The sequence below is a fragment of the Anneissia japonica genome, unplaced genomic scaffold, assembly GCF_011630105.1.
Source record: "Anneissia japonica isolate Jap-2015-1 unplaced genomic scaffold, ASM1163010v1 scaffold3782_len1007564_cov172, whole genome shotgun sequence".
NCBI lineage: Eukaryota > Metazoa > Echinodermata > Crinoidea > Comatulida > Comatulidae > Anneissia > Anneissia japonica.
In genome coordinates, this window is record NW_022716546.1 from 579488 (window position 1) to 596804 (window position 17317).

The 17317-nt window shown below is 34.1% G+C and overlaps 1 protein-coding gene across 3 annotated transcripts in view; it reads right to left on the bottom strand.

Moving 5' to 3' along the window:
• The window catches only part of LOC117109763 (myosin-I heavy chain-like), an 85154-nt gene that overhangs the window by 41167 nt on the left and 26670 nt on the right, over positions 1-17317 (bottom strand). For all 3 annotated transcript variants that reach the window (XM_033252174.1, XM_033252176.1, XM_033252177.1), the window contains exon 2: positions 16417-16545. In XM_033252174.1, the coding sequence (XP_033108065.1) occupies positions 16417-16545 (129 nt within the window). The remainder of the gene's footprint in view (positions 1-16416; positions 16546-17317) is intronic.

Here is a 17317-nt window from a genome sequence, read left to right on the forward strand (position 1 = left end):
GTTTTCCTTTCAATGGTCCTCAGATCTACACCCTACTCCGGATCGTCACAAAAATTTAATCATTTCTTTACTTGAACTTGAGAAACTGTTATACAAGGTTTAAATTATACTCATTGGTTTTTTTAAGGAGATATTTAGGTCTGGGTCCTCAAAAGTTGAAAAGACCCTCAAATTTACACCCTTCGTCACTAACACATAAAAATTTCTTCCTTGTAACTTGATTAAACTTTTCCGTAAGTTTTATTCACAACAACTGACTGGTTTTTGAAATATCCGGTGTAGACTATTTGATCTTAAATCAATTTAATTGACCACCATAGATTGACACTAAATATTAGGAGGCACATCCTTGATATATGGCCTATGCTTCGGCAAAGCCAAAAAAAATTCTAAGCATGGGAAGTGACCAAAGTCACAGCCAGAAAATAACAGCGCAAAAAGATAGGAAAAATATATGCAAGAAAAAAGGGGAAAAAAATCAGAACAAAAACAATGGCTTTTCCGAATACTGCTAAGAAAAGCCAATAATAATTAAAAAAAAAAAAAGATCATGATGTTATCCAAACATCATACCTTATCGTGATCTCCAAACATATATTAACAAAGGTTCCAAGATCCCTGATCTTGGCTTGAACAGATCCACAACAAATTTGTCCACAGCAACATTACTAAAAGAGCATGGGAGTCATGTGCGTCCCAAAAAAGATCCACCTTCCCCCTCCCCAGTAATTTCTTAAGAGAAAATGCTAAAGTAGTTTTAAGAATCATCATTTTGCCAGGTATCTTTTGCTCAACTACCCTCCCTCCCATCCCCAACCCACCCACCATCACTCCCCAAGTCAATACTTTTTGGGTTCTTAACCACTGCATGTTGAAGTTAACAATGTTGTGAAGTAGGTTTTGAGACTTCTTCAGTTCAACAAACATAAAGATTTCACTAAAGTCTGTTGACGTCACATCCAGAGCAAAGTTCTTCCTAAGATAATAAAAGAACAACTAGCAGCAATAATCAAGTAAAGTAGCAAAGTGATTTTTAGCAAGCATCTTCTAAGTACTGTATATATTAAGATATATCATGCTTGATTGCTAGAATCGGTTTACAATAATATCAATCCACATACATGTAAACAAGTATAACGAAAAAATTAATCATGTTCTTGTAACTATAAATAATAAACAGAAAGTACATGATGTGGGTATTATTAGAAACAGAAAGTACGTGATGTGGGTTTTATCAGAACAAAGTACTCTAGAACGATATTTGCATGTTTAATTCTGTCATGTATAATTGAGAAAATAAAGAGTGGTTACTAAGAAATCTCTTCGCAAATATGCATTGTATAACGCTAAAGTATTGTCCATTTGCATATTTATAAACAAATGTAAATTGTTTGGTAAATTAAATACATATTGTTTTTAATCGAAATATGCATAGAATTAATGGTTCTAAGAATAACAACCGAAGTTCAACAAACTTGTTGATAATGACAAAAAAACTTTTCCCAGATAATAAAGCCATGCAACTTGATTTTTAAACGTTTAATTTGAGCACCCAAACTACAAAAATTTCATTACTCAAACAACAAAAAAATGAACAGGCATACTGATTACTTTGAAATGCGCGACCATCCCGCACAATGCGAGACAGTTGGTAACTATGAAACCACAAGGTACACAGTACTTGTTTTGTTTGGTGTTGCAGATAAGCCAAGGAAACTATACTCACCCTATCTATATGCTATTCTATAATATGTGGATGGCCTCTTTTAAAATTTGTTGTGCAAATGGCAAGAACTCAAGGTAGCGAATACGTTAAAGAGGGGAACTCAAGGTAGCGAACACGTTAAACAGGATTCCCAGGTCTCCTGGTACTTGCGGGAACCTCCCGGAAATCGGGACGGGTTTTCACTCTCACGCCAACAAGCAAGGACCTCTTGGAAATTAACCCATCTCTGCAAATTCATAATTTTGCATATTTTCACTGTTTCTCAAGGAAGCTGTGCCAATGGGTATCACTATGTGCAGCATAGGAAAGCTCATTACAACTAGATCAGTGGCAGATTTAAGGGGGTGGGGGCAGTTGGTCTAGTCCCCCTAAATATTTCAAGATTATAAAAAGGGGTAAAAAAAAAATTTCTTATGTAAGTCAGAGAGGGCGATTTTCGGCCATCTAGAAGTGCCATAAGCACAAATAAATTTTCTTAACTCAGCTCCAACTATGGTGGGGCTGAGGTAGTCCAGACCATCTATCTGTGAAAGTTCCTCCCACTCCCCACACCGCAGATTTTCCAGAAATGACTTCTTCCAACTTGGGACCCCCGTGGTTAAAGACTGAACAAGTTGACATTTTTTTCAAACATGTGCAATATTATATTTGATTACAAAAATAAATCAAAAAGTTTACAGATGCTGTTCGACATGCACCGATACAATATTAAACTTTTTAGACAAAGATCAGGTACTAAAAACTTCTGAGCCAAGGTAAACAAGAATCACTTTGACTGCATCATTGTTTATTATGCTTGGGATTTAGAGCAAACAGTGGGTAAAATTGTCTAGTAATACTTAAAATCTCTGTCAACATAACGAACAGTGATTGAAGTATGCAAGTAAATAGACAGATGGATTAGCCTGGGTACAGGGAGACTAGGCAAACAAGTTCACGTTGTGTTCAGATTATCTAGAATTTTTTTTTTTTTCTTCTTTAAGTTCTACTCAATCTGAACTGTAATAAACTAATGGGGAAATGCAATAGTAAAGCCAATGATATTTTTGTATAAGACAAGTATTGTATAATGCATTTTTGTAGATTAGGAGAGGTTTTGTGTCGGCCAAATCAAGTTAATTAGGTATTTAGGCTAAAACACATAAATACATACGTATACATTCATACCTACATAGCGATGATTGCAATGCAAATAATCTTACTGTATTTGACTCTTGAAAAGAATTGGATCTCACTAGAATCTATGTAGACTAGGTTCCTGTCCCTAAATTTTGTATATGTCAGCAAAAACTATTTAAAATAAATCAATTTTGGCACCAATGGCGTTCCATATTACTCATTTGCATGGCGTTCCATATTATACTTTTTCTGGGTTGCGCAATCCAAATTCAACAACATAAAATTTTTCTTGATATAACCAGACATTGGTGGTGCTCGCCATCAGTTTTTAACACTAGAAAAAAAACCAATAAAGACTTGTGGCAAGTGTAGAATCTATGGTGTGTGTTGATGTACCAAAGCCAAATTTTGCCAACAAGTGCTTCCCAGAATAAGCATCATTTAACACTATGTCCAACAACTATTAAGGGGACAATATTTTTTATCCCTAAGATGTGCCCTTAATAGGAATTCTACTGTACTTTTAAAGTTTTTTATTTTCCAAAATTAAATTGCATCTTAATTAACAAATTGTTTAGGATTGAAATGTTCACACCTATCATATTGGACCTTTCTACAGGGACAATAAAACTAAACAAATGACCAATCAGAACATGTTATTAATGGCCAGGAATATGTGCATGTAAAAAAAATGGTAAAATGGTAAATGGTGGGATATTTGTAGTGCGCCTTCCACAATAAAATCGTCTCAAGGCGCCAAAATATTCCCATGGCTACATTTCTGCTGTTGTTTTTCTGAGGCCATAGCAACAATATCCAATTAGGCGGGCCCTAGAAATCGTAGCGAGTCAAAATCGCAGTTCGAAGACTCTCATCCATACCTGGACAGGCGGTAAACATGCAAGAGTCTAGTCCTAGCAATTCTCGAAAATTCTCAATGATTGTGTCTACTATCTTTTGGAGCATTAGCAACCCATTATAACAAAACTCTCAATTTCAATTTCCAATCCCAACCTCCCAAGTTCAGAGAAATTTGCAGGTTTCCCAGATTTTTAAGGAGTTTCCCCGCTTCCCAGAATTTTTACAGTTTTTCCCAGAAAATATATAATTTTCATTGTAAATATTAATATTTGTTTTCAAAATTTACCTTGAATAATACTACCCATTCTAAAGGCACACGTAGCCAAAGCAATAAACCTGGTTCTTCCAATGTATAATATCGGACAGGGAAAAAGAACTTTTTTTTATATTGAACATCCAAAAGCTGGAATGAACTACCACACAAATTATAAATTAAATTTAAAGAGATGTCAAATTTTTCCTTCCAAAATCATTAAAAATAATATTTTCAAATTTTATTTCATTCTTTGTTTTATATTCTCTGTATATATGTTTCTTGTCACTGTACCACTTTGGAAATCAGTAACTATAGAACTGAAAGTGCCTACAGTATAAAGAAAGATTAAATAAAATAATAAAATGTAACGCCATTGTTTTAATATTGTATTATTTTCATTCAAACTGTTAAACTTTAACACAAATATTTGAAAGCATTAATCAAATTTAAATTACATGTCTTCTCTAATTATAGAATAAATTGTTTAATAGTTCAGATGAGTATTCAACTAATTACATGTTATTAATTACACAGTGTCATTATAAGTAGGGACCTACAAATTACAATGTAATAGGGCAAAAATACTATCAATTAAACGTGATAGTACTTTTTCCCCAGGGAATCTATGAACTATCGTTCAACCTACAGTACGTCACAGGAGTGATGGCTGAAGTCATTACCAGCTTTTTAACCAATCAGATTTATTTATTTATCCAACAATATTTCACAAGGGGGCTCTTACAGCAAACCGGACTCAAAGAGGCCCTTATTCTGTACAGCACATGCAATATAAACAGGCAAGTAAATATAAAAATACTGTAAAAATATATAATATCTCTAAATTTACATTTACATCAGCATAACATTAATCAATACAAAATTCTGAAATGCACTAAAAATTTTTTTTTTTTTAAACATGGCAAGACTAATCATGACACTGCTGTCTTAAGTACCTTTGAAATGAGATTTATAACTGCTAACAGAGACATCATAAAAGATAGCAGACAAAGAATTTAGAAAAGAGGTACTTTTGGAAGGGAAACTGTTTTTAAAATACCTGGAATCTACGTATTTGGTATATAAAGTATACTATGTTATTCACTGATATACACATACACTGAGTCACTAAAAATATAGGAAATTTCTTTAAAGCATTGGAAATTTCAAATTGAAGTAAAGTAAAAGTGCGTGCCTCTACTCTCTACTGATTAAAGAGTAAAATTTTTGATAGTTCAACTTTCCATTGTTATCGTTTCCCCCTATGGTAGGAAAAAGTATGTTTCCAAGACGAATATTTCGGACACGCCTGTGTCCTTCCTCAGCGTTATACCTGTCTCTTATACACATCTAGATGTGTATAAGAGACAGGTGGAGGTCAAGATTCTTTTATCACTTCGATTAGATTTCCTCTTCGGTTATGTTAAAATTACATACATTATGCGACATGTTAGTTCTGGGATTAAAACTATTATGAAATTTGATTAGCAGTTCAGTTTTGAATAAAAATTTATGAATAGATTTTAAACCCGATAAATCTGATTTCAAAAGGGGTTTTGTTCAGCTCTGATGTAGCGGTTTTAACCTAATGCAAACAGTTGAGAAATCGGTGAAGCAGGTCCAGTTCATTATGTCAGTGACGGAAATTTGCTTTGAACTGAAAGTTCCTTTACTTTAGCAAAATGATTCTGGCTTTGTTTATCAAGGAATATTTTTTTTGCAAAAAGCCTTTTTATGGAGTATTCTGACTCAGTTTAGTAAATTAACTCATATGCATTGAGTCATATTTACTATTGCAATTGTTAATACAAAAAGCGTAATTAATAACTCGGTCATTGTGACACTTTTTAAGCAATATATGATACTAACTGCCTCCTTGCTTTCAGACGAAGATGAGGAATGACTATCAAACCATCTTTATCTAAAAGAGGCAAGAAATTTGAGGAGTTACACAGTGAAAAATACTGTACATAAACCACCAAAAGAAAAGTGTTTTTTAATGTATTTCTTTCCCTTTTTGCTTTATTAAGCAATTAGTAGAGCTGTGCATAGTACACTATAGGAAAATTATCATACGAAGGTTAGATTAATGTTTGAAAAAATTTCCTGAGGGACTGCAAGCCCCAAAGCAAATTTTTGAATGCATTAAGTCTAACCTAAGTATAATCATTTCCTGCTAGTTTATGATGCATGCTCTACTAATTGCTTTATAAGTCAACTGCCGTCTTTTAATGTTAGTTTTGATAACCAACTGTTGTAGCAGTCATTGGTTGCTATAGTGATATGATCAGTATAATGTGTGCGCATTTACATTTAGCTGTGCATATGCTGATTTGTGCTCCTGCAGTACGCATTAACTCAACCACAGAGCTACAGTATGGATACGATAAATAACATACAATAATATTGTATTGTGTTAGAAGAACTTGTTAGTAAATGCTATTTTGATAGACATTTGTCAAAGAAATAAAAATTTTTTAAAGCATTTGAGGAAGAATACAGTAGTCACTTTTTGGTCGATGCACACAGGTAAAATCGTGCAATGATTCATAACTACGCTAGGCTATGACCTAGGGAGGACGTCTCGGTGGCCTATCTGCCTACTTGGCCATAGGCATACACCTAATTTCATTCCTTGAGTCTTTAAATTAGGTCTAGAATATTCCTATTAAAATGCTCAGTTTGTTAGTTTATGAGGGTCCATTGAATTTGTTAATTGCATACATAATACTGAATTTGAAGTAACTTTCTTTGGGTTAACCTGTTTTACAAAAGTAATAGCTAATTAGGCTACAATTCAGTTTTCATCGCGGTGCACGATATCTTCACGGTGACGAAAAAATTAGGTATTTTTTTGCACACAAACCTAAAAAAAATCAATCTAAGCATCCACTATGTGAAAAATTATTAAAGTGTGGGGGAGTTGCAGTGATGATGTCACGAATGACTTATAATAACTATTATTAGGATAAAAGTTACAGTTTATGCAGGCGCATTATAGAGAAGGTATTATTTATATATATGCTATATCAAATGAGCATACATAATAGCAGAAGCGAAAAGGATAGAGGAAAAAGAACACAAAGGGATAAAAGAGATGAAAATAAAAAAAGAGAGAGGAAAAAATAAATGGAGAAACAGAAAGAAGGGGAGATGAAGAGAAAAAATAGGCTCCATCCAAGCGGGAGCATGTGTACTGCTTGACATGTTTTTTTCTTTTTCTCCTTTTTTTTTCCTACTCTACGCTTTCACTAGAAAACTGTACAAGTATATACCAGATGGTTGTGACTTTGTTTAGTGAACTTTCTAGGACAGGTGAATTGCTCACTGAATATGGACTCCATGTTCATTTCTAAAATAACTTTTGTTTAGATAAGGCCTTGCAATATTTTGTTACCATCCCCACCCCCCACATTATTATTATCATTGCATTTAACCATGTATATGTTAGGTTGTGTGGATGACAATGATAGCATATGCGGCAATACATTAAATTGAATAGATAGGAACTGAATCATAATAAAGTGTGTTTAGTGTCATAATGTATACAGAATATTGTTACGAAAGAAAATTTTCATGAAAATCCAGACACACTACAATAATACACACATCTGCATATTGAAGAACATACGATTAAACTCAAAAACAAAAACTCCTGTATATTAGGCAGTAGATACATGCTCCAGCTGGGAGCCTATTTTTATATTCAGCTCATGACCAATCCCATCATTCCTCCACCAGATTTACTCTTACAAGTTCAACTACACAACAACGCACTGTCTACTACACCCTGGATCATTAGGTACAAAAACAAGCAAGTAAGCAAGTAGTTTAGAAGATAAATTACAAATTGACAGATAAGCTAATTCCATTTTATTTTATTACAGCATCCTTAGAATCACATTTATATTTCCTTTGGGAAAATGACTGTCACACTGAACCAAATAAATCATTATTTGAAAAAAATACTAATAGATAAAAAAGATGTTAAATCAAAGCAATTAAAGTCAACTTCATCTGTTCCTGTTCAATTCAACAGTAATTTTTCTTAACATTGCAATTCTAGAATTCTGCAGATGACAAGACAATCTTTATATTCCCATAAGAATATTAATGATCAGGATGTCTTGAGTAATTAAGTTTACTGGCTTTAAACCAATTTGAAGTGATGTCAAAAACGTTTTAAAGCAAATTATGAGTTAATGTTCATACAAATTTTATGACTACACCTCAGTAGACAGCTAAATAATATAGTGTTAACATAACTCGGCACTTCTCTCCTATCTAGCACACACTCTAATCTAGCTCTAGTTGTGGTATTCCCCCATTGGCGTATCTAGGGGGTGCGCGGGAGCTCATGCACCTAAAATCATTATATTCTGAGAGTTAGCGCCCCCTCAACTGATCATTCAGCCCCCCACGCTTCACCTTCACGTTCCCCCATCGACACCCCCACCCCTTCAAGACCCCTAGATACGCAACTGATTCCACCACAGATAAATTTTAAGCCCAAAAAATGGATTACAACTCATGCGTAAACTGAATGAATGGCCAATGGCCAGTAGGCCAGGGGTATTTTCTAATTCTATTATGATTCTTAACAATTCCAGAATGAAACAACTACTATATTATATTATATTATATTATTATATATATAATGTGAAGTGCTTAGAGGCCTTGTAAAGGCATGAAGCGCTATATAAGAACGACATATTATATTATTATTATTATATTCCCATAAGAATATTTATGATCAGGATGACTTGATTAAGTTTATATTGGCTTTAGTTTAAACCAATTTGTAGTGACCTTGAAGTTCTAAATTGTTTTAAAGCTAAGCTCCTTAAAAGATAGTTTAATTATATAGTGATAACATCACGATATACTTTGTGAGGGGGAGGCTTAAGCTGTCCGACGTTTGGGTTGAGTGAGATAATGATAATATTGGCGGGCATCGCCTTCCGAGGGCCTTCTCATCGAGCAAGGGGCAGTGTTTTCCTAATGAGGTTTTTCTTTTTTTAAATAGGGACCTCTGGTTGGCCGGAAATGGCACTCTCAGACTTGAAAAATACAGTGCTTTTAAATGTAAAGTTGATAAAAAAACTACAATCTTGTCAAGTAGAACAATACTATCGCTTCAATAAAATCTTAAGCTAAATATAAAAATGAAAAGTAAGTTTTAATACAAAATGTGATGCCATGCTAGGTGCAGTTATTCAAGTGAATAGCCAATGCAGAAAGCGTGGACGAGTTAAAAATAGCCAAAGCAACAGTCACAGGCTCCTCATGGGAGCCTATTTTCTTGTTTGGAATCGAGTAATAAGCAGTAAATAATTTGAATAATGGTGCGATTTGAGTGCAATACAGTTCATACATTGAATTACCAACTTGCAGGTTTGAATCTCTATTACATTTGTTCGTTTGTTTATTAGTTCGTTCGCTACACAGGTGTTAATGTAGCTTGCTTTACAGAATAATCACAAATAATTGATTCTACTGCTGGTGTTATAAGATATGACCTAAGTTAATAAAAAAATACTACAAAGATGTACTTGGAGATAGACATCAGGCATCTTCATTTTTTAAATATGAAATTTATGGAATTAAAACAGGTGTTACTTACAGTAATCGGTTTACAAACTTTTAAATGGATAATTTAAATGAAGTCCACCCTTGTCTTAAAGTCAGGCTCCGGAGGAAAAAAATTTTTGATATGTTGTAGAACTGATTTTTCTAAGACAGAAAAAAGTTGTTTGACTGGGGAACGTTGAATGAGATACAGATTTTTTAATATTTAAAAACTGGGGGCATAAGGTGTAAAAATGGGCAGTTACGCCCAGTTCTACAACATATCAAAAAAATGTTTTTCCTCCGGAGCCTGACTTAAAAAGTTCCAATAACAAATTTCAAAGGATGCTTTATAATATAAGTGGTACACTCAATACCGCATATAGACAAAAGAAAAAGATAAAAAAAGAAAATGATTGAGGTGTAATTCTCTATAGTACTGCATGAATGTCATAATGTTATCTGTTAATTATGGCATCACACAGATGGATTTAATGAGACAGCGTTTAGTATGTCATCTTTGAGATATTACTGTTTCTTAATGTATGGTTGAATATAAAACATTTGACATTCTCTTTAATTACACATAGATAATTACATTTCTTTCAAAGATAATTACATGTAACACTTGATCAATGAATCATTTCAAACACTTTGTAAGGCCATTTTCGAGCATAAAATATATCTGTGTGTATCTTCCGGCAAATTCTGTAGTATACACTTTTTGAAACTGTTTGAACGGCTGCATGACTTCACCAGCTGGATCATCAGCAACGACTTTGGAAAAATGCTGAAGAAGATTCTTGATAGCGAAGCTGATTGAAACCAATAAATGCATTATCTAGTCCAAGTCCCACAAACACATGTGTCCGACAAACATATGGTGTGTCCACAAACACACGTGTCCCACAAGCATGTGGTGTTTCCCACAAACATATGGTGTGTCCCACAAACACATGGTGTGTCCCACAAATGCATGGTGTGTCCACAAACACATGATGTGTTCTACAAACCCGTTTGTATCCCAGAAAACACATGTGTGTCCGACAAACACATGGTGTGTCCCACAAACATCTATATGATACGTACCAACCCCCTTAGAAGAATCTGGTTACGGGCCTGCTTAGTAGAAAGGTTCAATAAAGGATTTCTTGACAAAAACAAAATGCACCCCAGTTTTTATATGCTTGTATAGTCATTAAGAAGTAATTTGTTCTTACCCAGTATGCAAACTCACAGTTCCTGTAATTAGTGACCCCACATGCTCACTTATCATACTATTATAGTCAGCATTTGATGCTATCTAAAGTAGTTCAATAAGTTGAACAGAAATTGATTGATTGATTGATTGAATTTATTCGATGCTCAACATGCACAAACAATATAAAAAAGATTTGAGAGCAAGAAAATTAAAAATTAATGAGCATCAGTAGCGCCCATTAGGCCAGAGTCCAGCCCATTTCCAATGGGGTCCAAAATTGCACATTAAAAATTGAATTTAAAAATCGTTAATATTTGAAATTTCAAAATAGATATAAAATACAAAATACAAATTAAACCTACATCAAAAATACAGATATGGAATTGCACATAAAAAAGATTCATAAAAGGCTTAAAAAGTTTCATCAAGAACAATAAAATATTTACAAAATTTTAAAATAGCACCCAGGGAAAGTGAATAAAAAAAGGGTTCAAGGACCAAGATTGCACATAGTAGAGTAAAAAAAATAAAAGAAAAATTATAGTTAAGAATTGTTCTGTTCAAAATAGTTTTTAATGTGTGACTTAAATATTGTAATGTTCTTGATTAATTTTAAATGGGTTGGGAGAGCATTCCAGTCTTTAATTGCAGAGTAGAAGAATGTAGAGTGAGACTGTTTATTCCCTTTTAGAAAAGGTAATACCAAGTTTACTCTGTTCTGACGAGTGTTGTATGTATGAATTTCAGATGTACGTGGTGGTGTTGGATTTATCTATTGGGATATTAAATGGTAACCAAGGGGTTGCGTGAACATAAGCATTACACTCAATGAAATTAATACCGTATCCGTGCCTTATCATTATTCTTAGGAAGAATCAGTCAGTGACACTAATACAGTACAGGAAAAAGCAAATTACTATGGGACTTAAAACTCAAACAAAACTGCTTAATCCTGATCATCTATCATCTATGCGTTTACCTATTAAGCAGAGGAATCTGCCATGCAACTCACGTAATGTCTCATTCATTTCACCCACATGAATTTGTAAGGTAAGATTACAGCGATGTTGATGGACTCAAGTTTCAACTGGCAATTTCTGAACATTTAAAGTATCTGTCCCCCTTTTCACAATATAGTCTTTTATAATTAATGTTTTTTTCTCTTTAATGCATTTTCAAAAACGTTCAGTATTATGTTTTTCATAAGAACCAATTCTGTATGTATTATGTTACTGTTATAATTTTTTTTTTTTTTTTTGTGAACAGTACCATGATTTCTTTAAAAATACAGATTTGTCGTAGAATACGAAAGCCCTTTAAATTCAATTAAATAATTTCTCATTTTAAATACATCCAAGCTATTTATCAACTTTCAATAAGAGTAAGGTCAATGAAACTGGAAAAAAAAATTGTTAAAGCAATTTAATTAAATCAACAATTTCTAATTTAAATTAATCAAATCTATCAACTTTGAATGTGACAGACAGAAACAATTTAGTTTTCACTGATTCACAGATAGTTAAAAGTGAAATGCTAATTTAAAAACATCAAAGTAATCAAATTCCAATAAGCTGGGACTTTGTTGATGATGTAACAGCCCATAAAATGGTATTTTACGTACGGTATTTGGAAGATTAGTTCTACATTTGGCTCCATTTTTAGCCAGCTAGTTGCATTTAAAAGAAAAAATAATAATAATAATATTATCAAAATAATATGGGTTAAAGGAAAACACTGATAAAGACCAAATATTAGTAACAATAATATCAATAATTAGAGGTTCACTCACCTGAATCAAGGCTTACTGCTTAAACATACATTTGAAGCTTATGTAAAGACGGCTTGTTTTTTGAAATCAGAAAAAAAATTTCCCTAAAGCCTGGGGCTAGTAAAGAGGATAGAAAGTTTCCCGAGCTACAAGATGCAAAATGCAGTTTTGAAGTTAATTGTATAAACAATACTATTGCAATAAGGAGCTACCTTTTAGAGTCAACTACTAGTGTAGTGTGTAGTGTACTGTAGTGTGTGTGATTTATATGATGTCTATATGTGAGGTCTGGAATAAAATCAGCAGTTACAATGATTCTTGTTTCAGGTATTAAACCTTCACTACTAAATCACAAAACAGTAACAATATATCAAATGTTGTTACCAGTAGCAGGCCAGGAATTGCTTGGAATAAATCATGGAAAACAACTACAGTACAAGCATAATAAAGTATACTTTACTAACACGACAACATATTTTATAAATTTAAAAATAAGAGCTCACATTTGATTTACTATGGAAAGTGAGTGTACAGTAAGCCTGCATTTTATAAGAACACTGAGGCTTAAATTGCTTAAAAAACAAGAACAAAATAAGAACAAATTGAGGCTGCATATATTGGAAAATGTGGTTTTATTTAATTTTTTTTTAATATGAAAAGCAAAAATCTTATCTGTACTGTATGTGCAGTTGGTGTGACACACCCTCTTAAATACAGTACAGTATAATATATTGTAAAACCTCGGATATAAGCCCAATGGGCTTATCTCAAGAAGAAGCCCATCTCGAATTGAAGCCCCCTCTTTAGCTTGCAATAAGTAGCCTTGAGAAGAAGCCCATGGGCTTCTTTGAGATAGTACATACACTGTACATGAATTTCAAAGAAACAAAATAAAATTAATAAACACGCTTGGTTTATACAGTAGTTTAGGTGATTTAAATGCCAGTTAATACACTCCATGATACAGATTGATGTTACAGTGTCCTTATATTGTTTTATAGTAGTAATTCCCAAAATGTACAGTATTCATTTTGAAAAGAAGCCACCCTCTTTACTTTGCAAAAATAGCCTCGAAACGAAGCCCATCCAAAGTTTGCAAAAAAACAGAAGCAGCCCAGGGCTTCAAATCAAGGTTTTACGGTAACTGCTGTACAATAATAATGTTAATCTTTAAAAAGTGTGTCAAATAAGAACAAAATACAGTATGAGGACATTTTAAGCCTGGGAAAAATTCTTTTTAACTGTTTTTCAAACAGTGAAAAGGTGCCATCAAAAGAAAGATCTGTATTACTATTAATAGCTGGTTTTTATTATTAATTGTGCTTTAGCACATAGCAGCAGGGGCAGGTCCAGAATTTTTCAAACGAGGGAGGGGGAAGGGCACAACATTTTCAGAATAGACAAATGGGCACATGCCCTCGCCTGCATACCGCAAAAACCTCTATGCACTTTCCAGAAAATTATGGAGAAAACATGACTGTTTACCAAGGGGTTCACCCATAAGTTCAATCTGTAGACCCAGAACTGCTTACAGCTAGAATAATGAATACATTGAATTACGACTCTGAATGAAAGATTTATGTTTTTCTTTGTAATTTGTTTTTAGATACAGTATTTCATTATATTGCAAACATAATGTTAGAGAAACATCTATTCATTTTTATGGGCATAACTTAAGTTCTACCATTGATTAGGTCCACTACCTCAAAACAAGCATGTCTTCATACCTAGAGGCGACCTGTTTGATGACCTGTCACAAGTAAAATGTTTGGTTTTTTTTTTCTTCATGTCTTAATTTATTTATTTCCTTATCCAATAGTAGGCCTACACTCGCCAATAACAGGATGGTAAGATGCTTTAAGACCATGTCACACTTATAAGTTGGAGGAATGATGGGATGCATAAGCTAAGAATAGAAATGAACAGATTATCCAAAATAAGCCTGAAATGAGGATTTAAGGGGGGGGGGGGAGAGGACAAGAAATAACTGATCACCCAAAACGCCTCCGAGGTTATTTTCGAGCTTCTACAAAACAACAATTTCGTGGGAGAATGACCCCCGGACCCCTAGGGTAGTGTTGGCTCTGTCAGCCCCACTTTTGGCCTTCTTTTCGGACATCTTGGATCCGCCCCTAAAATAATGATTTAAGGAGGTGGGGGGAAATGGCTGGGCGGGCCGGCTCCGGACCCCCATTTTGGACAGTAAAATACAAAAGAAAGAAAAAGAAATAACTGATCACCAAAAACGCCTGAGGTTATTTTCAGGCTTCTACAAAACAATAATTTTGCAGGAGAAAATCCCCGGACCCCTAGGGTAGTGTTGGCTCGGTTGGCCCCACTTTCGGCCTTTTTTTTTTGGACATCTTGGATCCGCCCCTGTTTTATGAAGTATATAAAGTTCATAGAGGCAATGTATGTGAAATAAGTGGAAAATAAAGACATCATTGGTGTTACATTTGTTGCCATTATCGCTATTGCCGCAGTCCCAACTGATTAAAAAACTTCCTGATTAGGCATTTATTGGAGCGGTTTTAATAATTGGAAAGTGCTCTTAATCTTATATATTCATATATCCATTTCATGGTAATTAAACTGAAAAAATAAAGAATGAATTTCCTCTAGAAAACATTGCCTTCGGAAGTATTAATTACACTGCTAATAGAGTAAATTATTAGAAAGCTAGCCCAGAGGCCTAGCAAACATTTATAGAATATTAAACTATTAGGAAATTAAAAGCTATAAACGTTCTGCCATACAAAACAAGTAATACGATAGCATCATGTCCATAATTGGGCCAAAGTATTATTTCTTGTAATTGATTACTGCTACATTTAGTTTTTATAATCAAACCAAATTTTATTGACTATAAACTCATCTTCATGGAAATTATTTTTTCTACTGATACACTTTTAACCTTTAAATTTTAATCCCCAAATTAACTTATGCCACACTGCTGCATTCAAATTTCCTCAAAATGCTCCATCAGCAAACAGTTGCTGTGGACTATGGTTTTACTACAGCAATTTATTCTTCTTCTACAGCAAAAAGCTTCATCAATTGTTTTAAGAATAGCCTATTCTATAAATGTAAGTGTATAAACCATTGCTGGGTCAGGTAACTTGACAGCAAAAAGTTTGCTGTCGAGCATACAGCAGGATATACCACAGCATTGGAAGGCCCCTTCTACAGCAATTGCCGTCGGTGCTGTGGGGAAATTCGAACCCTGCGTTAAATTAAAAGTTGAAAAGAATATAGAGATAAATGCAGCAACCAATTTGATTTATAGACATGTATTCATAGCAAAAAAGATAAATAAATAATCTAAATTTATTCTAAGGAATCTTGGCTATTACTGTAGGCTTACTTAGCGTGGTCAGATACTAAACAGAATTGATCGAAATGACTGGTCCTACTGTGCTCCAATTCTTTATTTTCCAAATTTTTCAATGTAAAGTAGAATATTTAATAAATAGTATAATCTTTTGAATAAATACTGTAAGTTTATAGCCCCCTTTTTTGCAGCCCTTAATTTTGCGATTTTCACTAAATAAAGTATTTCGCGTCTTTCATTTTTTTTTGCGATTTATTATTTTGTCAAAACGAATATCAAAACGATAAATCTCACTTCACCTATTGTCAATATTTGGAAGCCACACGGTAACTTTACCTTCAATGAGGCTAAGTACAGTAGTTCGACTGGAAATCATTGTATGCTGACATGCAAAATTCATGTTGGAAATTTGCTAGATGTGAACTAGCTCTGACCTCCAATACAAGGGTCAGAGCTTACAATGGGGCATCAGAGGGTTGGCCTGTCCAACAAGCCCTTCCCACTGCTCCTTCCATACAGACACTAACACTGCACAGGAAACAGCTCATTGTTCTTACTAAGTGATAGCAGAATTTCAAAATTACCATACCTTGATATTTCAGATGATGAGGATGATGTTCCTGCCAACTTGTCCCGTCAAGAGCTCGTCTCAACGACAACACCTCCGAGCTCAGGTTCTGTATTTGGTCCCTAAGACTTAAAACTTCTGATGGAGAAGCTGTTAGAAAAATGGAATAAAAATTTTATTATATATTTTTCAGGTTTATAAAATATTTTGCAAGATAATTAACATTTCTATTTACATTTTTTTAGCCTAAGTGATTGTTAATTTTCTGTAGTTAAGTCTAATAAGTACTTATGATTTTCAAACTAAAAGGAGGATCTTAAATGACTCTGTGCCGTGTAGACACACTCATTCAGCACTCGCAAGTAAATCCCGGGGGCTCACTCTTAAATATTTCTATACGGGGAGGTACCGCATTTATGGGATATATTTTCGAGGACTTGGTAGCACAAGTGTGGGAAATGTGGGGGGAGTTGCAGCATCTATGGGGTATACTTGCAAGGAATTTGTAGCACAAGTGTGGGAAATAACCAGGGTGAAATTGGTACTTGAAGTCCCTAGAATATCCTGTGTCAAAGTGCCACAATTTTCTGCACAAATTTTAGCAGGAATTTCAAGCTAGACTGGGTGCTAAGCCGGTAAGCCCATGCTAAGCCTACCTTTGATACAGCCACTAGATCGCGACCAGACGGAACACTTTTTGCCATCAGGAACCAGTCAATATTGCGCCCTCTCTGGCACTATTGAGTGCCTTTTTCCTGTCTTTTAGAGCACAGTGCGATTTTCGTAAATGGTAGTTCAAGTCCATAAGAATTTTCAGTAAAATAGGTAGCACAAGGGTCTCATGCCTTGAGCCCCGTTCATATCCAACTATGGGGAGATAATTTTAGTGGATGAGCTAGAAGATCTCGCCATAAGTTTGAGT